The 26494-nt window shown below is 50.3% G+C and overlaps 1 protein-coding gene across 2 annotated transcripts in view; it reads right to left on the bottom strand.

Annotated features, from left to right (window-relative positions):
• Positions 1-26494, bottom strand: part of CELF2 (CUGBP Elav-like family member 2) — a 293960-nt gene that overhangs the window by 28309 nt on the left and 239157 nt on the right. For both annotated transcript variants that reach the window (XM_069458926.1, XM_069458927.1), the window contains exon 9: positions 15609-15743. In XM_069458926.1, coding sequence (XP_069315027.1) covers positions 15609-15743 — 135 coding nt within the window. The remainder of the gene's footprint in view (positions 1-15608; positions 15744-26494) is intronic.

The raw sequence follows: 26494 nt of genomic DNA, 5'->3' as shown, positions 1-26494 counted from the left end.
AGTATAAGGTGCCAACGGGTGCTTGGTGAAGGCCTTCCTGTTTTGTTCTCTAACCTTTCCATTCCTGGGTAAAGTAAGCTGATCGGGGGCCTGAGGGGTGTGTCTGGAGAGGGTGGTAAGAATTGCTACTGTGTTCTCTGCTGTAGACAGCGTAACCCACCATCCCCTCCGGATGTCCATGCTCTAATTCCTGGAACCTGTGAACCTGCTCGGTTACATGGCAAAGAGAAATTAAAACTGCAGTTGGAATCTGCGATGGTTTAAAGGTGTCCCCCAAATCTCGTGTGTTGGAAACCTAATCCCCAATGCGGCAGTACTGAGAGGTGGGGGCTTTAAGAGGTGATTGGATCAGGAGGACTCTGCCCTCATGAATAGATTAATCCATTCATGGATTGAGAGATTAACAGGTTAAGGGGTTATCGTGGGAGTGGAAGTGTGGCTCTGTAAGAAGAGGACGACAGCCCCTCGCCACGTGATGCCCTGTGCCGCCGCCTCAGGACCAACAAGAAGGCCCTCACCAGATGCCCTTGACCTTGGACCTTTTCAGCCTCCACACCTGTAAGAAATACATTCCTTCTCTTCATAAATGACCCAGTGTTGGGTATTCTGTTATAAGCAACAGGAAATGGATTGAGAGCTACAGTTGCTCATCAGTTGACCCTGAGATGGGAGACCGTCCTGGATGACCTGGGCAGGTTCTCGTAAGTGGAAGAAGGAACCGAAAGGGAAAACACCGGAGAGATAGCAAAGTGAAGAAGACTTGCCAGTTCTGAAGGCAGAGGAAGGGCCACAGGCCACGTCACACCAGCGGCCTCCACAAGCAGGAAAAGGCAGGGACGTGGGTTCCCCGGGAGCCCCAGGAGGAGCACAGCCTGCTGACCCCTGACCATAGCCCAGGGACTATGTCAGGTTTCTGACGTATGGGACTAGGAGATAATAATCTGTGTTATTTTAAGTCACTAGGTTTGGGGTACTTTGTCACAGCAGCAACAGGAAACCAATCTATTCCCCAATTCAGTTTTACCAGGAAAAAAGCAAATAAAGATGACAGCTAATATTCTGTGAGCGCTCACCACGTGCTGGTCACTGCCCTAAGCCCTCCACGGGCACGAGCTCACTGAGTCACCTGCAGTTACCCCGTGAGGTAAGTGACTTGTGGAAGGCCACACAGCTCTCAAAGGCTGGAAACCCAGCTGTGTGGCCCCGGGCAGTCAGCATCCTGCCGACACTGGACTGAAAATCCTACTCTGCCTCTTGTGTCTCCCTCGCGGCTGTTGTAGAGATTCACTCAGGGAAGCGAGGAACCTGCAGTCACTCGATCTGCCTTTCACTGTGGGCCCCGTCCCTTCCCTTCGGGCAGCCTGCTCAGGTTCCATCCACAAAAGGGGACTAAGGTGCCCTGCCTCTGTAGTGGACGTGACAATCAAATGAGGTGACACTGACGTCCGATACACAGTAGGTGATCGATAAACATTTACTCGATCTATATCTGAAGGAGAAGCTGGCTACTCTGCCCTCAAAAGGAAGAATTATAGTTTTACTACTTTTTTTTTTTGCCAATACTTCAACACTTGAAACAAAGATTCAACGGGACCCCTCCCCCCCCCCGCACCTCCCATTGCTCATTCTGCAGCCCCCGTCGCCAGTCTGGCCATCAGTGTCCATTATTTGAGAGTCTGCAGGCATGAAAGTCAGGTTGACAGAGAAAGAGCTGACAAAAGGCAAAATCGAGCCTAGAGAGGAGAAGACTAAGGGAAGAAAGGTCTTACTTAGGTCTTGACCTCAGAAAGACAGTCTCTGTAGCTCAAGAGACCAAACTTCGGATCAGTGGGTGAAAATCATACACAGGCAGGTTTCAGTTCATTATAAAGGAGAACTGTCTAAGGATCAGAAGTCTTCTAAAGCTGCGGTCCCCAACCCCCGGGGCCACGGACCAGTACCAGTCGGTGGCCTGTGAGGAACCAGGCCACACAGCGGGAGGTCAGTGAAGCTTCATCTGTACTTACAGCCGCTCCCCATCGCTCGCCTCCCTCCCTTACCCCTGTCTGTGGAAACGCTGTCTTCCGTGAAACCAGTCCCTGGTGCCAAGAAGGCTGCGGACGGCTGTTCTAAAGCCAGCGGAGCACAGGCTGCCGGCTGGTCACCCGTCCAGGGAGTTCTGCAGACCCCGAGGCTAGGCAGGGCCAATAAGCCAACTTTCAACAAGCTCCTATTTCTACTAGTGCCAAACATATGTTGGCTGCGTGTCCTGGCAGGGAAAAAGAGGACTCTAAGGAGGCAGAACTCTAACGGTTCAAGGCAGAACTTTGGTGAAGGTGCCAATTTTCATTGCCCACAGCATAACTGAAGAATGTGAAAACGTCAGGGCAATGCAGAGGCCAAAGAACAAAGGAGCTACCTAAATACAAGCCCCATCGAGCTTACACCATCAACAGCTTTGACTGTCTCCTGTCCCAGGAAAACCCACACAGCAGCTGCCACGCTACCGAGCACACACCCGACGCAGGCCCTGACTGGCTGAATCACTGGGAAGACGACCGCCGAGAACAAGGCCAGACCTCTGGGGTGTAAACTCCCCCTGCCCCGGGGCTCAGGGCTGCGTGGCCGGAATCATCCTGTCTGCCGGACGCGGGCACCACACTGCGCTTTGGGGGCGCTGCCACCGGCTTCTCATGTATCGGAGAAAGGTTATTTTTTTAATGTTAGGTCTGGGACCTCGTGCATCAGAGTGACCTGGGGCTGACCTCAGACCTGAGCCGGAGTCCCCGGCTGTGGGCTCAGGGATCGCACTTTAACAAGCCTGCCTGGCGTTGCTTTTGCCCACGGACGCTTGCGAACCGCTGGTCTGAGAAATGCCCCGTGCAGCACTACCCAGTTCCGTCAGGGCTGGGTGTGACATTTAGTCTGAGGCACGGGAAGGTGAGAGGTTGCAGAGAGGGACGGTTTGGTTTGTGACAGGAACAGGGACCGTTGCTGGGAGGCAAGGAACCCGCAGTAAAAACTACACAAGGGTGCTAAGTTACGGTTCTGTTCTCCTGGGAAAAACATCCCACCAGGAGATGAGCTTATCAAAGAGCTGGAATTCGGTCTGTTTTATTTCCTCGAACCCACAAGTGTGACACACGACACCCAATAAGCATTTGCGGAGCGGATCAGTGGCCGGTGCCACTGCAGGCTGTGGCAGGCGTGCGGGCCTTAAGGAACCAGACGGGGGCTTCCCAGCCCGCCTCGTGCCACAGCCTCACAGGGGGCTCCCGGTGACACAGCCGAGCCTGCGGTAAGCGAAACTCCCCACCAAACCTTCCCTTTCTGCTCACATGCCAGAGAAAAAGCGTGTATTTTAAGAAATAGAACGGATGAGGCCAACTGCTGCCTTGGTGTCACCAGGACAGGACCAGAGACATCGTTTGCTTCTCTGACGTGACATTTAAGCGGAGTGACCGATGGCCGCTCAGTTCCCCGGACACCACGCCTGCACACACCCTCCATCAGCCCAGCTGCCCCTTCCTGAACCCGCAGTGGGGACACACAGTGACTTATAGGTTCCTTGCTTATTCTTCCTAGACGGTGAGATTCTCCCACTGGGGCGAGGCTGACCGCCAGATGCTAGGGAGCCCGGCCACCCCCGTCCTTCTGAACATTCCAGATCCACCAAGAAAGGGAGAAAAATGGCCATTACGGGCCTATCAGTCGCTCACATTTACCGTTTCTTTATTTAAAAAATTCTTCCTACGTGGAAGCTGCCCCTTCCCCCCCGGCCCGTCTTCTCCCAGCGCATCTGCAGGTCGAGTCTGGCACCAGTCCGCCCCAGAAACTAGCTCGCGTTCTAGGAACAAACACGGCCACGTCCTCCCCGCTTTTCCTGGACAGCAAGAGGGTTTTTTGAGCTACAACAAAATAACATTAAGAAAAGAGAGCAAGAGCTCGCCTTCAGTGCGTTTGTTAAACACTTTCCATAGGACGATGAGAAAGCAAAAGCACAGTGGCTGTGTGGTTAGGAAATAAAATAATTGTAAACACAGAGAAAATCGCCTGCGTCGACCAAACGTACTCAGGACACCGGAGCCTGCGGTTGCCGTGTCGCCTCCAGCGAGCGTGGACGTGCATTCCAGCCGTGCAGGAAGGAACTATGAGGCGGCAGAATAATTAAGCAGCGACACAGGCACTATCATTACTAGCTAATCACAACCCCAGGGCATTAGCACAATACAGAGTGCCTCTTCTCCCACGGCGCCTAATTATCCCACAGTAACCACAGCTCTCACTTTAATTCATTGTCTAAAAGATTTTTTTGGGGGGCTGGCAAGGGAAGGGGGGGGCGACAGGGTGGGAGGAACCAGTGCTAGAGGCGGTGCAAGGGCCCTGAGGCAGCGGGGCCTCCCCGGCCCCAGCCCGGAATAGGGCGGCTTTGTCCACCAATATCTGCGTTGCCGGGCGGACGAGTCCTTACGGGTCTCTGGAAGATGGATCAGAGGAAAACTCACAGTCCAGAGGACTAACTTTGGATCTGGAATTGCTTTGGAGGCTTCATTCCACGGCAGCAAACATTTGGGCGGTGAGACATTGACGTGGATGGTATCATACTCTTAACGTCTAAAGTCGCCATACTGTTTTCACTTTAATTTTCATTTCCAAACGCTCGTTGGGGCTCTCACTAGTTGGTATTTCTAAGAAGGAAATCCAGTTCATCGGCTGTCCATACACAGGGTGCCTCCCTCCCTGGCCTTATTTTTAGTATCTGCCCCAGCTCCACGAAGCCAGACACTGGAGAGTGACGGCCACAGCGGTGAAGGAGCCAGTTCACGTAAACTCGGTGTGTGCGGAACTAACACGAACAGAGCAAAGGAAAGAGAACACTGAACCTCTTCTCCCCACCAGTGGTGTTTTGCTTATGATTTACTAAAACAGATGTTTGGCAGGTAGTCGTGGACATGGGTCGGGAAAAATGTTCATCTCACAAGGATGAGAGCAAGTGAGTGAAAACCCCAGAAACACAATTCTGGCTCCCCAGGAGGTCCTGCTGGAGCCCTCATGTGTGGCGGAGCTGTCACTTCACCTGCTGCTGACAACCTGTGCATTTGCCCTCGCAGCCTCCGTTTCCTCATCTGGATCTCAAACGAGGCACCTGGACAGGTCGACCGTGAGGATTTCCCACAGCTGCAAAACTGGACAACAGGACCCTGCTCTGGCCGCTGGGGAGAAGGGGTGAGGGAAGGAGCTTCTGAGGAGACCAGGCCCCTGTCACCAGCGTCAGTGACGACCTCTCTGAAGTCTGGCCTTCCTCGGGGTGTCCTGGAGAGGGGCAGTTTGCCCAGGTGGAGAGAACACCTTTTCTGGGAGGTGGATTTTCCTCTGGACAATGTGACCCACCCCAAGGTTGGCAAAGGGCAAGAGGCCATGGGCTCGGTCCTGGAGGTGAGTGGCGGGAAGGCGGGCAGGTCCACCTCCGTGGGCGCTCAGCAGGGCGGCTGTCCCTGCCAGTGGCCGGCACAGAGCACGCACGATTCATCCCTAAAATGAAAGCAACTCCACAGGCTTCCGCCCGGCCCCCGTGCTGGAATCCTGCCCGGACACGGCTGTCCTGCTCCGCTTACTCCAACAGCACCACTTTGTCTTTGGTGGGGAGGAGATGTTGCTTCTCCAACCTCCAGTCACATCTAAGGTGTGGGGGCAACTTCGCTGCCGGCTTGTGTCGAGAAGCACAAAAGCAGAAAGGAGCGAGGAGGGCGTCTTCTCCCTGCATTGACATTCTGACCGTTTTAGGAAGAGCGGAGGGATTTGCTCTCCAAAGGCAAAAGATTCACAGAAAAATATCACTGTTTTTTATTCCAGTTTTAACCTACTTTCCTATTCTCCAGAGGAGCAGTTATTTAGTATCACTCCAAAATAAGGAAATCATCTTTCTTATATGATACTTACGCTGTTTTTTTAAAAAAGCAACAGTATACACTCATAAATATAAAATATAAATTTATATAAATATATATAATATACATATAAAAGCCTCAATATTTCAGTAAGAAAAGTGAAAGTGAACAGTTCCGTTTACAATTGAGAAAACTGAAGGAGGATGAACGACTCACTCCAGTGACCGGCGGTCGCGATGGCCACTCACTCTCTAGAATTCTAATTCCTCTGCGTTCTGCAGAGTAACTTTTCCTTAACCCTCTGTCCTGCACGCGACCTCTTCTGTTTCCAGCTCTAGACAGCTAAGCTCTCGACCTGTATGTGATGTAAACATCTTCCTGTCATACATCCTGACATCTCCCCAGTCCCGACCTCTCTCCGTGTCCCAGGGGCTGGGGTGTCCCCTCCTCACGGCCGCACCACACGCAGACTCGGCGCTGCTCTGGGCTTGTGCTCACCGGTCGCTGTGCCGGTGCCAGGTGGAAATGGCAAAGTGTGGCCGGACCCTCACCGGGCACCGTCCCCTTCCCTCCTCCTGCCTGCCCCCCGACTCTGTCCTTCAACTTCCAGCTCTCCATGGCCTCTTCCTTTGTTCTGGCTCCTTCTATTTAGCCTAGAAATATGTTTAGGTTTTCTCCATCTGAAAACAAAACCAGAACACTTTCTCCTCCTAGCGACCCTGGTACTTTTATAGACTTTTTAAAAAATTCAACACATTTCACAGAAGTGTCGTGTTGAATTCCTGCCTCCACGCTCACATCCTCTTCCCTGGCTGCCCACAGGACTGTCCACCCTGGCAGTGAAGCGGCCACTCCGGGGGGAACCGACTCCCCGGGTGCTGACGCCAGAGAGCCTCTCCCCAGCCTCCCACTTGTCCTGCTGGCACCGCGCAGCCGGGAGAGCTCACTTTCCACCTCCCGGTCCCCCTGTCCCCCCCACAGATACCGCTCGCGACTCTCCACACCAGTCCCCTCCTCTGCTTTGTTGCTGACCCCAGCACGGTGGCCGCACCTCTGCAGCTGAGTCCCAGGGCTCTGCCAGCACCTCGCTCTGGGGACTGGAGGATCAGAAGTCCAGCTGCTGCCGGGCCGATCTCAGGGCATGGCCCACGCACACGACCCCCAGCTCACCATGTGCCCAATCAGGTCACCGTAGATCACACACGTTCCTCTGCTACGATCGAGCTGCTTACTGCTCACCTGAACACACCGAGGTCACCTTTACCTCCTTCCCTTTCGTTCCCCCTCATGTTACATCGGTTCCTGAATCCAATCACCGACATCCGTGGCCTCAGAGTCCTTCAGTGGCTCTTCATGGCCTACGGGAAAGTCCCAGCTCCTCAGTGGCCTCACGGTCACCACTTCCCATGTAACTCACGCTCTGAGAAAGGAGACGGCTTTTCCATCGGCTGATCACACCCTCCTGCGTCTGCTCACACCTGACACGTCTGAGGTATCCTCTATCCCATTTCCACCTTTAAAGTCCTAGTCTTAACGTTTTGGGTCACACGTCAACTCTTCTATAAAAACTGTCCCCACTTCCTCAGGACACCATCTCTCCTACCACTGACACCTTGTTCCTCGCCTGTTTCACTACTCTCCAGCTAGACCGTCGGGGTGGTGCGTTTGGCTTACGTTTCTGTGGCCACTACATCTAGTTTATAGTGGTTCATGGGATTAAACTATATATTAACTAAAAATTTATTACTTTCAAGTGTTAAAAAATGGACCTTAGATTATACCCTTCTGGGAAGTTGCGACTCGAATAAAGTTGTGTTGATTCTCCCACCTAAGATAACATACAAGAACGAACACGCGCTTTTCACCAGTGCTAACACGGTTGTATCACACACCAACGCAGATAATTTAGTGGGAACAAAAATCTCACTTAGTTGTGTTGGACAGAAAACACACCCCTGAGCACATACAAACGTCCAGCAAGGGCATCTGACGTGGACCTGCCACACACTGTGGGCGACTGTGCACAGCAGCATCTAAAAACCAATCACTAACACAGCACAGCACAGACTCCAGCGCCACGAAATGCAAAAAGAAAACACATGAAGAACCAGAGTCAACGTACGCATTAAAAAGCCCACCCAAAGCAAAGAACGATGCACTAGTTTGCGGCAGCCTTGAGACACATGACAGGCTGTGTCCACCCAGGGGACAGACGACAGGATCCCACAAGCAGAGCCCAGGGCACAGGTGGAATCTATGTGCATAAATCCCAGTGCAGGCTCTGCGGCGAACCATAAATATCTCTGCCCCCTCCGCAGTGCAGCTTTATTAAAGTGGTTCAGGACTATGAAGAGACTGCAGCCTGCTCCCGGTCAGGGCATCCCATAAACCACACGGACTGTGCCGCCGCTGTGCACAGGGTGATTCCCCCGCAACCGCCAGCACACGCGGGGCCCTCGAAGCCGCTCTGGCTGGGAGGTCTCTGCGAGCTCCTCCCCCACTAGAGGCAGGATGAGCGACGCCAAATGAGGAACATTTAGCAGAAAGACACACCACTCCCAACCACTGCTTCCCCCCAGATACGAGTTTTTAAATACCTAAGAACTTTCAAAAACTTGGTTTTCGTGTAATGATTCTGTTGAGAAGCCACAGAGCAGAAGTGCTGAGTACACTTTTCTCTGCGGCTAAACCTTCTCATTTCCTGGTCTTGCCACTTGCCAAATCTACCCCAAGGGGAGATGCTCCCCGGAGCTCTCTGTTGTGTTCAAGGAAGACAGGAGAGAAAGGAGGCTGGCTCCCCGCCCCACCTTGGTCTAACTCACAAAATTTAAGATATATAAAAATACTGCTTAGGAAAAGCTTTTTGTAAAGGGTATAGGAGTTACAGTTCATACTTAAAGGTGATTTACATTATTTTACTCTGGTGGGGATTCAGTAAAATGCTTTTTGAAAAGCTCCTGCTAGGACACAAAGCGCACGAGGGCAGGGCTTTTTGTCAGCTTTGTCCACTGACGCATCTCACGTGCCGACCACAGTCCCAGGTACACAGGTGCCCGGTGAGTAACTGCTGAGTGAGTGAAACAACCTATCGAGATTACAGCCACTACAGATTTGTTTTATTTGTGGGACATTCTATGTCCTATTTGATTCCATTAACACTGATGACAATAAAGTGATTCCCATAACATCAAGTGTAAGAGCCAACGTAGAAATTTTGGGGTGAGAGGCACAGAATGTTGAACTTGCAGGAAATGAGCAAAGAATGGGATGTCAATTATCTTTTTGTAGCAGTAAGGGTGTAAAGAGGTTTGGCTGATCCAACCCCACAAACAAATAGCTCATTTTACTGGCAGGCTTGACCCAGCCTGATTAAAGCAGCTTTGAGACTCACATCTTTTCCCTGCTAATGGGCAAAGACAGACAACGGGTGTAAGAAGAGAAACAGGAGGGTAGGAGATCCAGGCAACCTTCACTGGAGTAACTGGTCCCCAAATTAGCACAATGTCCGGTGTAAGTACAGTGCGTGTAAAATACTCTGAACAGCTAAATGGGATCTTGCTGTATCACTAGTGCACGCACGCCGGAGGGCCGTGTGGAATTAGCAATGCACACGTAATTAACGGGCACTTTTTGAGGATGATCCATTGTTGCGTCATCTTTCAAAAGCCCACATTTGAGTAGGCGGTTCTTCCGAAAGAAAAATGCCTTTATTTGATACGAGACTCTTACTTATTCTATGTCACGACACCAGAATGTTCTGAAAGCCACTCTTCGTAGGACACTTGCAATAAAAAAATTGCCTCATATGATTTTGTTCTAATGGAAGTTAGTACTGATTCATTCTTCAGAAACCTGTTGGACCTGAACATTCAGGGGTGGCTATGTTTGGACTCCTCGTAGGTGGCTGCACCGACCCTGTCAATGTCATCGTGACGGACTTTGGTGCCCCCTGAAAGAGGTGCGTACTGGACTAACCCGAATGGCCTTTGAACATCTATCTTAGACTATTTTCACTTTGCTATTCCACTGAATTCATAAAAAACAGTTGAGAGCCCGTGAGTGATGTATTGTTCCAAATGCAAGGGGATTACAAATAAATTGTTCCCACTTTCCAAGAACTTACTATCTAGAGGGTGAGAGACAAAGCATGTGCCCAAGTAACTGTCCTGTAAAGGAAACAGAACCAGTGTTAGCGGAGGTATGAAGAAGGTGACGTGGCAGCGTGGGAGGGAGGTGGCATCTACCAAACACCCAGCCCGGCCGACACTCCAGCCTCCCTCCTCCTCTGCCTCGGGCAGGCTCCCGACTGCTCCTTAGGAAGGAGTCTGCACTGACCCAGGTCTAGCATTAGTCAGGTATTTATGCTGGAAATATAATGCGGAAGCGCTTAATTCTTACTAGAAGGCTTCGTGGTAGAGGTGGCATTTGCACTGGTTCTTAAAAGCAGGAGGAGTGAAAGTTTTCATTAATTATTACCAACTTTTTTTTTTTTTTTTTTTACTGCAGTTGAATTTACAGTAGTATACACTATACTTTTTATAATGTGCATTAAAAATGCCAATTTTATACCTACACGTTTGTCTTCCCAGGGACGGGCACTGCAATAAATTAGTGATGTAGAAGATTTTCCTGGCTCTATTGGGATCTGGATTTTTTAGAAATTAAAATTTAAAAAGACTTTCATGGGCGGAAATGGGGAGAAGACATTCTAGGTAGCGAAACCCACAAGGATAAGGGCGCAAAGGCCGCCGTGTGTCGGGGGGTGGAGGCTGCCCCGACGCGGGGAGTGAGGGTGGGTGCTCAGGGCTGTGCCTCCCTCCAGCCCAGCCCAGCGGCGGCAGCGTGGCACGGACAGAGGGCAGGGGCCACGCTGGAGCCATTCCAGGAGTACAAGGGGAGCACAGACAGGGCTCATCCAGGCCAGTGTCCACTGAAAGATGCCCCACAGGGAGGGCTGCCAGGAAGCGGAGGCTGATGAGGCGTGAGGCCGGTGCTACAGGTCAGGGACTGGGGTCTTGCCCGAGACCCCGAGGATCCACCTAGCCGGGTGAGGAAGGCGGTGGGAAGAAGAGTCCGTGGGTGGAGTCTGGTTTTAGACGTCCTGAGGTGGTGGCATCACTGCAGTAGCCGTGGGGAGATGGCCTCTCCCAGCACCCTGTGCCTGCCTGTCCCTCTCCAGCCTGTCCAAGCCCCACCTGGTGCCGCTACCATGTGGCGGGGGTGGCGCAGGGCCCACCCTGCCTGCCCTGCACCGGTGAGAAGGCTCTGGATGTGCGCTGAGTCAGCCTGTGCAACACTTCTCTGCACACAAGCTCTCCCCTGCTGTGAACGCAGGTACGTTTCAGGTGGTGACAAAGCCCCTGCCAACCGCAAGGCTACAGGGTAACCTTGATGGTAAACTCCTGCTTCCCAGGCTCATCCAGCAGCTCCGGTGAGCCCCGTGTACAACACCAACAGCTGCCACTTACTGGTCCTTACTACGTGAGGACGAGAGAAGGGTCTGGATCATGGTAGACCACCTTCAACCTCGGGTAACCTCCAATCGTCCAAACGGAAGCGTCACCACTTCCCTGGGACTCTGTCACAGCCTTCAAGGAGGCAGGGAACACCTTGAAGATGGGCAGAAACACTGCCTAGAATTTAAAGTGCAAACGCTTTGTAAAGCCGGTGGTGGGGATGGAAAAATGCCTCCTAGGATTTTAAAATGCCTTACACTACGGAAAGAAATTATCTATTATCCTGAAGTGTGCACTTGACTGAGTCTGTACTTAGAGAAGCATTTGGAGAATTTTGAAACAGCCTTGTCTTTAAAAAAAGAAAACAGAAGAAGGTCAGTGGAATACTATAGTACATGAATGTAATATTATGTTTGAGACAGAAAATGCCAAAGACATGTTTACATGTGGTCACACTAATGCTCTCTCCCAAACTCTCAGAATTACCAGAAAAAAACCAATCTATAAGCTGCGTGGAAGACAAATATTATCATCTTTAGTAGCTAGCTATACCCCTTAGAGACAATTTGCCTCTTTATATAAACAGAGACACAGTCCTCAAATACAGGCTCAAAACTGGGTAGGAAGAAATGACCCAAGAATTAATTAACTAAATAGGAGTTTGAGGTAAACAAAGGAAAAATGATATCAAAATAAAAGACAAGAAACATGATTAAATTAGGCTTCAAAAGACCCATGGGAAACTCATAAAAGGAGTAATATGCACTTACCTGGTTTTTATTCTTTCATGATTTAATTTCTAATTCTATTCAGTACCATCTGATAATTGCATGAAATACTTATTCCAACCATGGGCAATTTAAACTATTTTAATTTTTATATCAAGGCCATTAGACAAAGGAACCTATTTATTGCCTAAGGGGATTTTTTTTTACAAAAATTAAAGCTTAATCCTTCATGTTTTAAAGCCAAAACTGTTTAAAATCATTTATAATAATGCTGTAGGGAGACTTTTCCTGGGTATGCAAAATTGAAATGATAAATTTACAATTATAAAAAATATTAATAGTTTGGGGGATTCAACTGTCCCTTTCCTTTCCAGATGAATTTGTCTGAAGCCGAAGAGATGTATTTAAAAACCAGGGCAGCCCCGAGGCCTGCGCGGGAGCGTGGGATGGGCCTTCACGCGTGTCCCGGGGCCGGGCTGGCTCCCGGCACGGACAGTAAGCCCAGTTTATTATTATTTAAAAAGTAAATAATGGCACTGGCTTTGGGAATGGCTTCCCGCCCTTTCATTTCACAGGAAATTGCCCTGATGAAGTGGAGAGTCATGAATTCCACTCACCACATTTTCTGTGACTTTGAAAAAGTCCCTGCTGGAAATTAGACAAATAATTTACTTTCACGTGAACACCAGGTTTTTCAGATACACTTAAGAAAAATATTTGAAATGGAGATTTCAGTCGTTTCTGCCGCCGCACTTCAGGATTCTAATGAAATACTTTTAGCTATTATGCAAAGCGCTCCTCAACAGAGAGGAGGAAAATCGCTCGCTGTGCTCCAGGACGCCTTCCGGGCGCGGCGAGGGGACACTCTGCTGGCAGAGCGGGAGGGAGGAGAACCCATCCCTCACCGCGGTCTGGGGCGGGGGGACTGAAAATGGTCACGTCCACTGCCAACTCCTTTGGGCAAACACCTGCGCCGTCCTCCTAGGCCGAGTGGCCCGCATTTTGAGAAGGCTGTTGACAACAACCGACCGCTCCTCCCCATACATGGTGGAGTGACAGGGGCCTGTCCCCTCCGCCCCGCTCACACTCGCCAGTACCCGCACGCCCGGCTGTCTCCCGCCTCTCAGCCCTCACACCGGCGCCATCCTCCGCCTGAACACGCCACGGGCCCTCCAGCGTTCTGCTCAAACGTCACCTTCTGAGAGAGGCGTCGCCTCCTTCAGCCCCCTTCACCCTCTCCTCCTTATCCTGCTCTGTTCCCCACAGGTGTGCCGAGCACCTGTGTGCTCACTGGCCGAGTCCCCCACGGGCTGAGTGACGCCAGGGAGCAGGTACACGCGTGTCCCGCTCACCGCTGCGCCCCAGCTCCAGGACAGCAGCTGCCGAGACCCGGGCTCCCCGCAGGTGCCACCATCCGCACCGATCGGCGTCCACCCTCCCCACGCCGACGCGCCTGCTTCCCACTCAAAACACAGTACGAGGCGACGCTGTGTTAACGTATCAGTCCTCACGGGAGGAAAACTTCCTGATACTTTTCTTTTTTTCTGAGACAGAGTCTCTCTCTGTTGCCCAGGCTAGAGTGAGTGCCGTGGCATCAGCCTAGCTCACAGCAACCTCAAACTCCTGGGCTCAAGCGATCCTCCTGTCTCAGCCTCCCGAGTAGCTGGGACTACAGGCATGCGCCCGGCTAATTTTTTCTATATATATTTTTAGCTGTCCATATAATTTCTTTCTTTCTTTCTTTTTTTTTTTTTAGTAGAGACAGGGGTCTCGCTCTTGCTCAGGCTGGTCTCGAACTCCTGAGGTCAAACAATCCGCCCACCTCGGCCTCCCAGAGCGCCAGGATTACAGGCGTGAGCCACCGCGCCCGGCCCAATACTTTTCAATCTGACTTATAAAATAGATCAAATTTTTCTTTAGGAAAATTACTATTATTTTTTTCTAAGGGGGAAACTTATGTCAAAAATGTTTATTTCTCAAAAGGGGTCATTATAGGATTTATTTAAATAACAAGCTTATGTATTAAAGTTGTAACTTAATTTCTTGAGGAAACTGACTGACAGTTGATTTTTCAGGAGGAGTATTTATTGCATAAAATAAAGCCCATGTAGAGTAACGGTACGTTTTTGAAGACATTCTACGCAATGAAGTCAATAGACCTAACGTGCCGCCGCCATGACATCTCAACACAGTCAGGATCGATCCACCAGCTGCTTCTAAACCTCTCTCAGGTTTCTCCCTCAAAACCATCCCGAGGGGAAAATGTCTTCCAGGCTTGGAGAACCCGAGGCCTTCTGATTTCAAGATTGTTCTTTTTTAAGCACCAAAGGAGGCAAGAAAAGCTTCATCTTTCTCGGATGCACCCCTTTTACTAAAAGGATTTGTTGTGTAAAATTTGGATTCAGTCAAAAGGACATACTTAGGGACCCAGAAGGCCACATGTGGCCTCAATTTGGATTCAGTCAAAAGGCCACACTTAGGGATCCAGAAGGCCACATGTGGCCTCAAGGCCGCAGGTTCCCCACGCCTGCGAGGGCCATTGTCCTTCGTGCCACTGGGTCTAGGAACATCCTCGTTGCTGCCCGGAGCCCAAAGCCTCGAGAAAGCCGTTCTGCAGTATCATGCTCTAGCTCTCCCTGTGTGTTTTCCTGAAAGAAAACACACGCAGTATTTTCATCAAAGTGTTTTCCAACACTTAGCTAATCCTCTGGGCACAGCTGAGAGAGGGTCATGGGATTTTCAAAGTTAGAAGGAAGTTTGGAGACGGTCCAGGCTGACTCCTTCATGGAATGATGGAGGTGAGATCATCGATCCAGACCCAGAAAATTCAGAGGAAGAGGAAAGCCTTGAAACACCCTGCCTTTTTAAATTAAAAAAAAAAAAAAAAAAAAATACAACAACAAATCATGGTATCTAAGCAACCACGTTACGTCCAGCTTGGATGAAAACAAAAATGGCATCTGCTTTTGAATAAGGCAACAAAATTTGTGAGGAAAAAAGACTTTAAATTAAATAGCCCAGAATCTGACCAGAAACAAACAAAAGATGTCCCTTGCTAGAGCATGGATTTTGAAGACAAATGTGAAAGATGGAACTGGTATGAAACATTAACATTGGAATGTTTAGGAATTCTGAGATTTAACAGAGAATTTTTAAATGGCTTTAAAAGAAAAAAAAAAAAAAAAAAAAAAAAAAAAGGACAGGACAAAAAAGCAGAACTAAGAGACCACGGCCCTTCATAGACTGGAGGTTTAATGAGGGTTTGATGGACAACGTAGACCTTTCTTAAAACAACATGAATGCATATAAGACATAGTAGCACAATGGATTTTCTCAAGAAAACTTTTTTTCATTTTATCCTTGGAAAACAAAACACACAACTTTGTTCCTTTAAAAAAAAAGTAAATAAAATGAACCAAAAAAATAAGGAAAACAGGCCAGTGCCCCTTCCTGGCTCCACGCTGCACACGCGCACCTTGCCCTTCCCCCCGGGCGCGTGCGAACCCGCGCACCGCTCGCTGCCGCACCTGCAAGGGAAGAGCGACGCTCCCACTCACCGGGACTCGTGAGGGCTCCCAGGGCGCTGCTCGTGGTAGAGAGAGGGTTTGCGTTGGTGCTGGTGGCGGAGGTCTGGGCCGCGGCTGCAGCAGCAGCGAGCGTCGCCAGATTCTGTAGCTGTAAAGCATTCATGCCTGCGGAGGGAAGAGAAACGCACCTTTAGCGACAGGCCCCACGTTCCGGTTCCCAACAAGAAAAGGCCCCTAACGTCACCAGGGCAGGAGACGAGAGCAGAAGACTCCCTGCACTCACGCCTGTGATGTGGCATATACAGGAGGCGCCCTGGTGACTTGTACAGTCGCCCCGCCCAGGTGGGAGCTGGGCCCTCCAACCCCCTTCAGGGAAGACACCTCCTTCAGTTCGCCTGATACAATCTTCCATTCCCAGAGACCCAGGGCGGGCACCGGAACCCCGCCCCATAGGTCTCCTAGCACAGTCCTCTCACTGTGGGGGGCCTATGCTACCCGGACCCTCTCCCACCCGCCGCCTCTCCATGCTGTAGAGACAATCCAAGAAGACGGGATTTCTGTGTGTTGACTGGCTACGGTGGGGCCTTGGAGACTGGCCACCACTAGGACACAGCTGGCAAGAAACGGTGGGACGTGGGCTTGGGCAGCTGGAGGAACAGCTCCAGGGTCAACTCCGAATCCCTCAACTTGAGGTATTATCCAGGACATGTTGGTTTACTGGTTAAAATCTCTTGCTCCCAAGTTGAACTGATGGGTTCCAATCCTGGCTCTGCCACTTTTCCAGCTGACTCTGGGCAAATTACTTAGTCTATTTCCTGACTAGTGAGGGGCAGTATCAGCCGTGTCTCACGTCAAAGGGCTGTTGTAGAGATTAAATAAGATGACAAAAGCCAAGTCCTCTGGCAAAACATAAGCACCCAGTAAACGTTAGCTATTGTTGTTACTGTGATTGCCTCTGAACTTCTCTCTCTGAATTTATTACAAATGTGAACTCTAAAATGTACATATGGTAAGAACTCAAATAATATTTGATTAATTAAAGAATGAATAAAGATGATAGTGCCTTAACAGTTTTATTTATAAATTATTTGCATTTGCCTTTGAAAGATACACATTTTTCACAGGAGACTACTTTAAACTAGAATGGATTTCTGACGAGTGAAAATTATGAAAAAGAACAGAGAGAAACATTTCAAGAACACGAGGTTGGGATCAGCTGAGATCTGGGGCGATACGTGCGGTTGGGCTTGGGGCTGCCGTCTCTGCTTTATGCACTTTTAGTGCCTTTTCTCCTTCTGCATCCGTTTCTCCATTCAAAGGTTCTCCGAATAGGGTCACAGTATTGTGAACCACAATAAAATCTTAAGGCCACCCCCCCAGCTGACTGAATGGACCCCCTCTTGGCCAAGGGGACCCCAGAAATACCCTTTAAAGCTGAGTTGCTGGCCCTGAGAAGGAACGTCAGACACACCTCATCACGCGCCCTCCCACGGTGGAGACACCCTGTGTAACTCACGAACAGGCCTAAGGCTGCGTCAGACAAAGCTCAAATCACCCCTGCAGGTCAAGCTTATTTAACAGATCACTTGAGTCTGGGTATATGTCCAGTGGCTTATCTCTGATCAACAGACTTCCTTAATTTAAAACATTCTAGGCCTTCAGACAAAGCTTCATTTCTTTAACCATTTATAAATCAAAGACTCTTCAAACCCACCTATAACCTGTAAGCCCCAACTTTGAGATGTCTCACCTTTTTGGGCCAAACCAACTTACGCCTTCCACGTATTGATTTATGATTTATGCCTAATTCCTGTCTTCCTGAAATGCATAAAACCAAACTCTAACCCAACCACAGCAGCACCACTTGCTCAAGGCTTCTTGGGCATAGCTCCGGGCCACGGTCCTCAAATTTGGCTCACAATAAACCTCTTTAAATTACCTTACAGAGTTGGGCTTTTCCATTGACAGTACTTCTCCATGACTCACTTCATGGTAAGAGAATGCACACGCAAGAAGCAGGAAATAATGATTCTCCCCTTATACGGAGGAATTTCATATAGAAAACTACTGCAGTTAATCAGCTTGATTCTACCTTCTTCTCATGCCTTACATCCAGATCCTTAATAAATCTCTATCAAGCAAATTTAATCTGCTTTAAGGAGAGTGGCTTCCATATGTGTTGGGGTGATGGTGGATGGAGGGATGAGAGAATGTTCTAGAAACATACATGTGCAAGCCCCCCAGCCATTGGTGAGGAGCCCCCCATGTGAGCTCTGCAGGGCAGGTGTCCTGCTCCTCTGCCCTGGACTCCTCAGTCGGGGCAGGTCTCTACTCAGATAAAAGTTTCTCATGTCTCAGTTGCAAAATGGGTTCTCATTTTGTTCAAAACGATACTTTTCTCCCAGGAGATACCCAGACCTGTTGGCTTAGGGCGAAAGCCAAACACCTGTTTTTCAAAACCCGCTTATTTTGCGGGGCGCTTGGAAGCAGGACGCAAGCATTTGTGGAATCCTGTGATTTCTGCGAGGAAAGGGCAGACGTCCTACAACCCTGCTTTGCCACGTAACCACCACTGGGAACAGAGCTCTCTCTTGTTCTCTCCGACCAAGGGTCGAACAGGGTCGTATTTATGAGAATGTGGGTGCTGAGAAGCACTCGTCTTATTTTTCAGTTTTACTTTAGGAAAATGGAAACGGAGGAGACACGGGCACTGCCTGGCTCAGCGCAGCCCCGCGTGGGCCCCACAAGGGGCTCCACCTCCCGAGAGGCGCACACCTCACGCCTTAGCATGACGTGCACCCCGGGCTGTGGGTGACCACGCAAGGAGCGAGGCTCTTTGTGCTGACCCATCTGTGCCCTTTCGAGGCTAACGCTGCCTCTGATGTTTCAGCCATGTGAACCAGGCGACCAGACGACATCGGCAACACACGGCTGAGCATGCAAGAGGGTTCAGCACCGAAATGAAATGTTCAACGTTCATCTGGCACCGATGAAGGGCAGGCAGAGCCATTATTCTGGGCTCAGGCCTTGGGTCCTCCTCCAGGACGTCTCTGACCCTCTGGGTGGGAACTGCAGTAAGGGGGCCGTGCCGACGGCCGGCTCAGCCTGCTCATTGGGTCAGAGACACTAGGTCCCTGGCCAAGGCCGCATGGCTGCAGGCGGCAAACGCCCCTCCGCCCAGGGCCGGGGTTTTCTGCAACACTGCACGCCGCCCTCCACAGTCGACTCGCGGTGTGCATTTACACACACACACACGCACACACACACACTCTCTGTGTGGCATCTGCAAACTCCCTCATCTGTCTGTTTATAACTCTTCTGTGGCCCTCAGCATATCCTCCTTTGCCATTATTGGCATACATTTCTTACCTTCATAACTAGACACTAAGTTCCTTGTGGACAAAGATTTTTGCCTCATTCGAGTCCACCTAAATGCGTGCGCACACACACATACTGCTAAATTTATAGTAGGTGATGAATACAGCTATGTAAGATGAATGAGTGGGTTAATGAACAGCATGGCGTCTGCATCAATTGCTACATTTGTCTACACAGCCAGCCAAGGTTTGAGTTTTACCCATTCCTTCTTACTTCTGTGATATTTACAACAGCATCACATATTGACCATTTTCCCTCAATCATTAACTACAGTACAAATACCTCCTAGAACCATCTGTTCCTTATCACATCCCCCGACACTCACTGAAGGCCCTAGAGCCAGGCGACAGCACTCCAGTCTTCTCTGCACGGTCCTCTCCTTCAGGCAGCCGGGCTGGGCCTGGCCGTCCCCCTTCACACTCCCCCTCACACTCACACCTCACCACCCATGAGGGCCTCTGACATCCTGTCCAGCCCTTCCCTGCTGCCACCTGCAAAGGCCAGGCGGACTGAGTGAGTTTCTGGGTAGCACACTGGGGCATGGCCAACACTGCTCAACAACCACACTGCAAGGAAAGGAAAAGATATGGGCCAAGGAGGCAGAAATGGAGAGAGTAAAAGAGATACCACTGTGCTCCCCAGTATCTAATGGATTTGGGGAGAAAGGAAAAGGGGAAGAGTTAGAACCAGTCAGGCAGGAGAACCTGTATTTGCTCATCCATCCACCCATCTATCCACCCATCATCTACCTATCTATCCATCCATCCATCCATCCACCCATCCAGCCATCCAGCCATCCATCCAACCAGTAGTTACCGAGCAGCCATGATGAGCCAGACCCTGCTCAAGACACTGAGGATAAAGCAGAAAGCAAGGCAGCCCCCGTGCCCAGGAAGGCTGCCTGATCCTGGGGCAGGAAGAAGCCAGTGATCGGGGAGAACTCCTGCCAGTTCATCAGCTTCTGGCAGTGGGCCCAGACTCTGAACCAAATTCTCCCTCAGGTCTTTGCTTTGATGGAGATGAGAGAAAAGCACAAGGGAGCAGCAGCCAGCCGAGGAGCTGAAGGTGTCACAGCGGAGGATCACTGCCTGCCCCTTCTGTCCTGTCCCTTTCATGGTCCTGGGTGCTGACCCATGAGGCTTTCAGGGTCCCCCCACTCCTGTTCTCAGACATCAGCGCTCATGAGCTGGGTGCGGTGGCAGCGCCTGTAGTCCCAGCTACTCAGGAGGGTCGCTTGAGCCTGGGCGCTGAAGGCTGCAGTGAGCTATGACTGTCCCTGTGAAAAGTCACTGCACTCCAGCCTGGGAGACAGAGCAGGTCCCCATCTCTAAAACAAAACAAAAATAAAGAACTAGGTGCTCACAAGCCAGAGGTGAGGCAGGGCAGCCGGCCCCATCCCCAGCCCTGACCTCCACATCCTGCTTCTCTCAGCGTGGAGCTGGCAGCAGCGTCTCCTCCTCCATCCTGTCCTGTGGTTCCTGGGGCTTGGAAGGCACAGCATTCTCTGCTGGTGACAACAGTGACGAGAGCAGCAACACCTCATGGAGGCAGCCGGGGCTGGCTCTGTGCTCACACCATCTGGGTTGAAAGCTGGCTCTGCCACACCTACTGCCAACCTCGTCACCTCTGGCACACTGCTCACCTGTCTGCACCTTGGGGTTCCCACCTGTAAGGTGGGATCAAAGTGGAACCCACCTCTTGAGGGTTAAGAGACTAAATGCGTCAATACTCCTAAAGCTCCAAGAACAGCCCAGAGCGTCACTGGCGAGACTAATACCTGCGACAGCACTGCCTCTGACAATGACACCGATGGCAGCAAGAGCAAAGCGCGTGCCAGGCACGCTCCTCGGGGCCTAACGTGTGGCCTCTTACTTGGTGTTCACGAGGAATCAACACCGTGCAGGCGCCATTATTGTCATGTGTCACAGACAGAGGAAACCGAGACAGGCAGAGGTCAAATACCTCCACCTATTTCCAAGGGCCACTCCCTGAAGGAATAGTCCTGGGGAAAGGTGAGGACAGTTCTGCTCTCTCCCCTGTGGGCCTGTCCTCTCCCTGCCAGCCTGGCCAGTCCATGATCATGCCTTCTGTCCTCTTGTCCCCACCTGGAGTTCTTCTGCCCTCCTCCTCCTCCTCACCGTGTCTTGGTGCCCATTCACTTCATTAAACTTTGAGTCTCAGGGACATTTAGGAGGAACACGCAAAGCAGGGAGAGGAGGGGAGGGGTGGCTCAGCACAGGGCTTCAAAAGGCCACATGGCCGGGGCACCAGGAGTGCACTTTCCCCTTCCCACGTGCCTAGAGCAGCATTGGTCACCGTCACCACCACGTGAGCAGATGAAAGCTGCCGGCAGCGGCATTTCAGTCCAGCAGGACCAAAGTCCTGATCAGCAGACACACAGCTTCACGACACTGCTCTCTGCTCGGGTTATGGTGCCCAAACCCCGCAGGGCAGGGGCGGAACTTGTGATCTTGTCTTCGCCAGTAGCTAGAACCAGTTAACCAGTGACTGACGCAGCTGGGTATCACATTTTGTTCTCCAAATCACCTCAGCAATTCTTTAATTTCTTAATGTGATTCCTTGTGCATCATCACCAAAGTCCCAGGCTTCACAGCCCACTGGTTCCGGTTGCTTCTGTGAAGAAAGGGACCCACAGGCGCCGTCCCCTCAGTGCTGAGCGTGTCACAGGCTGCATCCCCTCCATCAGCCGCCTGAACTCAGGGCTGCTGAGCTGGCGGCCCAGGGACGGGGCTCAGGGTGTCGGGGAACTGCCGGAAACTTTAGGAAAAAGTGCGCGTGTGACGTGTGCGCACAGCTTTTTTGGTGATAGATCCTAACAAGTTCAAGAACTTCTGAGTTGTCTAGACAACCTGAAAGAGACACAACTCCTAGGGGAAAATGACCAAACGAGAGGCCTGGGGTGGGACAGCGAATGACGACACAGAGCAGAGATAGAAAAGGGACATGAGGGATCGGCTCTTGTTCAGAGCAGACACCCGAACACACGGACAAGCACCAGAGGCAGCCAGACGGGCCGAGTCCCTCGGGTCCCGGCTGCTCTCCCGGCCCAGCTGACGCTGGGGGAGGACAGGAGGGTCACAGTGAAGGCGCCTTGTCCTCCTGCCCAGGGTCCTCCCAGCCAGCCCTGCGGAGGCCAGCGGCCTATTCTCTGGCTGTCCCTCCCCGGGGACAGTCCTGCACCAACCTGGTCTTGTAGACGCCACTTACGTCCGGAGCCTATCCCATCACAGTCACGATCCTCGGGCGTGGGCAAAGAGCATGGGGAATTCTTACTGGGCACAACGTCACTGGAGTTTTCATTGGCAACGGCAAACATCCCTGGTGACTGACATGTTGGCTCTTCCTGCCACAAACATGCCCACTGCCATGAGCCCTCACCTGGCCATCCCTTCCTACCTGGGGGACGAGGTGTTTCGGGAGAAGGTGGTGGCCCTCTGTGGGGAACCCAGCCTGGGCGGCTATGCCAGGACAGGCTGACGCCCACAGCCTCCTCCTCCAGCAGAGCGGACCCTCAGGCACACGCGTCCCCCGGACCCACGCCTGCTCCTGCACGGGGGGGGGGGGGGGGGGGGGGGGGGGCAGAGGCCCCTTCAACGCTGCAGCTGCCTCCCCCAGCCCAGTCACGGTGGGTTTCTGCCTCTGCCTGTTTGCCATTCACGTTTCTTCCCTGGGGCATGTGAGGGCCCCGTCCTTCCCTGCTTCACCCCCTCTCCCAGGTCACACTGTCCCCCACACAAGCATCCTGAAAGGGCACAGCCCTGGGAAGCCGGTCTGGCTTGGCAGACACTTCTGTAGAGAAGAAAAAACAACATCATCTAACTTCACGAGGCGCTCTGCTCACATGGGCACCCCCAAACCAAGGGCAATAACCCGGGGACTACACAAGCGAAACATCTAAGTTTTAGGAAACCTAAGGTGTGTCCCTATCAAGATGGCAAAAAAAAAAAAAAAAGTTAGGAATACAGGGATCTGCCCTTTCATTCATTACGGGGGGGCGGGGGGATCCTTCTCAAAACGAAGAAATTATGTACAAAACAGATGTGCAATATGCCTACTTGAAATTTAATATTTAAAAAAAATTATTTATAAGAAGAAGGGCATGAAAATTTAATTTAATGTTCACCTTAGGTAATTTTGTGTCTTATTGTTCATAGCAATTACCATAAATCTGCATATCAATAAGCAAGAACAGATGTCAGTTGTTACAAGTGCTTGCCAATCAGGTCTGTTAAAAAGTGACAGATGGGTGGTTATAGAACGTTCTCCTAAGGCCTATTAGCACACTCGCAGGAAGCTTCTGGAGGGCGGACTGCTGGAGACTCAGCTTGGGGAAGAACTCGGGTCTTTGCGGATCTCAGACGAACACTCCACAAGTCTGGGAGCATCTCCAATTCGAGCGCTCAGATCTCCAATACAGCGTTTGTGCAAATGTCTTCCCACTTCTCCACTTGTGACACACTCTACGTCAGTCCTCTCAGAGAACAGGTCTCGGAGTGATAAAAGGAGAGCTATTGTGCTGTTTTAAGCAAATATTTGCACTGCACAATTTTATTATGACTTTCAACGCTTAGACCAGATAATTCTGGAAGGGAATTACTATCAGCTTTGCTGAAAATTGGAATTAAAATGAAGCAGTTTCCTCCTGTTCGTCAACAGATACTTCTCTTCCGCCATAGCTTCATAATCTATAATTTGTTCAGCAACAATTCCTTATCCTGGAAAAAAAAAATTCCCCTGACACAGAACCCACTCGTAATAAGTTTGAAACGTTTTCCAGAGTGAATGGAGGCAGTTTTCCTGTTACTGTCTCTGAACTGCTTCCTTTGTAACACGTCAGGGCCTGTTAACACCGTCTGCGTAGGCTGGTGGCTTTGGATCGCGCTCACGCAAACACACGTGAAGCGGCCGAGCCACAGAGCACGTTTCACGAGCTTGGAGGACACACAGGAGATGGGTGGTCTTGCCTTGGCATGCTCTGAGGACCACCTACATGGTCACTACAAGGAGCTCGATGACAAACAAAATTGTGATGTACTTCCCTTGTTTTTCTATCGTAATGTTCTTTTGAGACAGTTGTTTTAAAGAAACAACTTTCTTCCTTTCTCCTTTAAGAAAAATCCAGACTTTTAGCCCAAACTCAACAAGTTTCTGAGATTTCAGAAATTCACTGAATACCACAGTTCAGTGAGAAATGGACAAGTTTTACAAGGGAAAATAAAATCAGTCACCTTCTAGGAGGCACCAGAAGTATACATAAAAGCATTCTGCTTATAAAGATGTGATCCTAATCCATTTTCTGCTTTCAAAGACCATATTTAGCAAAGATTCTCTTCTATAAAAATCATAAAACACATTTGAAGTTACTTTTAGTTTGAAGGGAAAATGGTGAGATTTTTTAGGAAAAAACATACAGCCTATGTCTCATCTTACTGACGCAACTACTTAGTAAGTTGTCATCTAAAATTTCTTTTTCTATTTCTTTTCTTGGTTTTATTTTATTTTCTCCTCAAACGGAAAATGTTTCACTCATATAAATGCGGCATTTTAGGCTCTAGCTATAAACCTCAGTCTCCTGAAGGATAGACCATTATGTTTTGAGAGTTGTTTGCAACAAAGTATTATTGGCTTATGAAAAGATATTTCACTCTCTTTGGTGATAGTGTTGGAGGCTGGACTACTGCAGTTTTGGATGTGGAGGCTGTAATACATGTCACTGTAATACACAAAAATTATAACTGGATTTTTGTGAGCCTACTCCTACCACGCCACACCGCCACTCACTCAGCAAGCCTTTCAGCATCCGGTGGGTTCCGGGATGAATAACCTCTCGGGTCCTCCCCCATTGTGCCACCGTCGCATGGCTCCTCCTGCATTCGTTACGTTTCATATCATACAAACTATCTCCAAATCCCAGCAACTCATTTGCAAAGATTCTGTCATTAGTTTATGTACTGTTCCTTTGGTTTATACATAAGGTTAAAACCAAATCTTTTAATTCAAAAACCAGGCACTTAACCCAAGGCCCGTTGGGAATGTATCCAAAATATAAATTTACGCACGTCCATTTACAACCCTGTTCACGCATCCACTCGAGAGCAGTCGCGAGCAGCTCTCAGAGTGAGGGCTGAGTCGGTGGGCCGCCAGGCCGTGCCCTCCTGGAGCACCGCAGACGCGGGAGTATCAGAGAAGCGAGGGGGGGACGAAGGAAGGAGCTTTGAGGGCACACAGAGGAGAGACCCCCCCTCACACTTGCAGGAGCTGGGACAGCTGCTTCCAGAGGTCACCTCTGCCACCAACCCACCAGGATCACTTCATACGACGGGTGCAGATTAATCACAAGGACAAACGTTGAGCCCTACTATTGGGACAAAAGAGTAGAACAGGCCACGTAACTTTATTTGGGGAAAAATACTCTGAACTATAATGCTTCAAATACTCAGGACGATGAGACCTGATTCTCCACATGAATGAAGAGTACCCGTTACAGAAATCGCCAAGCGTGCACAGCCTGGACAACTACATCTCCAACACTCTAAGATGCTCGAGATGATGACAGATAATGGAATGGTCAGCATCCGATACAGCAGCCTGTGCAGGCTTAAGGTGCTGAACTGAGTATGCTGAAGGCCCAAGAAATGGGTGTACTGGACAGCACAGAGCATTTACAGAATGCCTTTAAATGAGCCACGTGTCCACAGCTCCTCCTCAGAGGACTCCCAGATACCCTCAGTTTTCAAACGAGGCTCAGAGCACGTGCATGCTGGTATCCAGACCTACGGCTGGCGTGGCGGGGGCATACGCCTCCTAATGAAAAGTGACAGGACACTCTGTCCGCCCTGGATGACACGATCGGCAGTAGCCTCTGGACCCAGTGACCCTCTCTGCACAACTCAGCTGTGGGAGTGGGAGAGCCTGAGGCTTCCTCTAAGGAAAGCCCCTCAGTTCAGATCTGGGCAGGTCCACACTACTGGAAGCAAAACAGTTCTCCTGTGGTTGAGGGGTGTGACGAACCTTAGCATTTATTCTAACGCTCTTTTAAAACAGAAACCCCCCTGCATATTTTACACACGTCTCTCCAGTTCTCTTTGTAGAATTAAAAATAAACATTCAGTCTGATTCTTAGCTCCAAGGCCAGTTTCCCAAACTGTATTCGTAACGATATTGCTGCATGACTTAACTATTTGTCACTTCAAGATATTTTTTTCTAATAATCCAAAAGCTGTGTTACAACAGAACAAGCTGTCAGCGCAACAGATTTAAAGCCCAACGACAAGTTCAGCAGTATTTTTACTGCAGGCCACTCTGTACCTTTGCACAATGAGCTGCCATTAGCCTTGGGCCACCGTGGAGGGCTGGGCTGAGCGTCACGCAACACACATGGGCAGAAACATCATGGAAAATCTTCCCAGATTCATTCACAGTGAAATAAGAAAAAAAACAAGGCTACATATTTGAAAGGAAAAAAAAAAGAAAGAAAGAAAAGCAATGTGGAAAAAAGGAATTTTTACAGGGACAGA

The sequence above is a fragment of the Eulemur rufifrons genome, chromosome 25, assembly GCF_041146395.1.
Source record: "Eulemur rufifrons isolate Redbay chromosome 25, OSU_ERuf_1, whole genome shotgun sequence".
Classification (NCBI taxonomy): Eukaryota; Metazoa; Chordata; class Mammalia; order Primates; family Lemuridae; genus Eulemur; species Eulemur rufifrons.
Note: the sequence above shows the minus strand (reverse complement) of the source record. Positions and strands in the feature narration are given on the sequence as shown.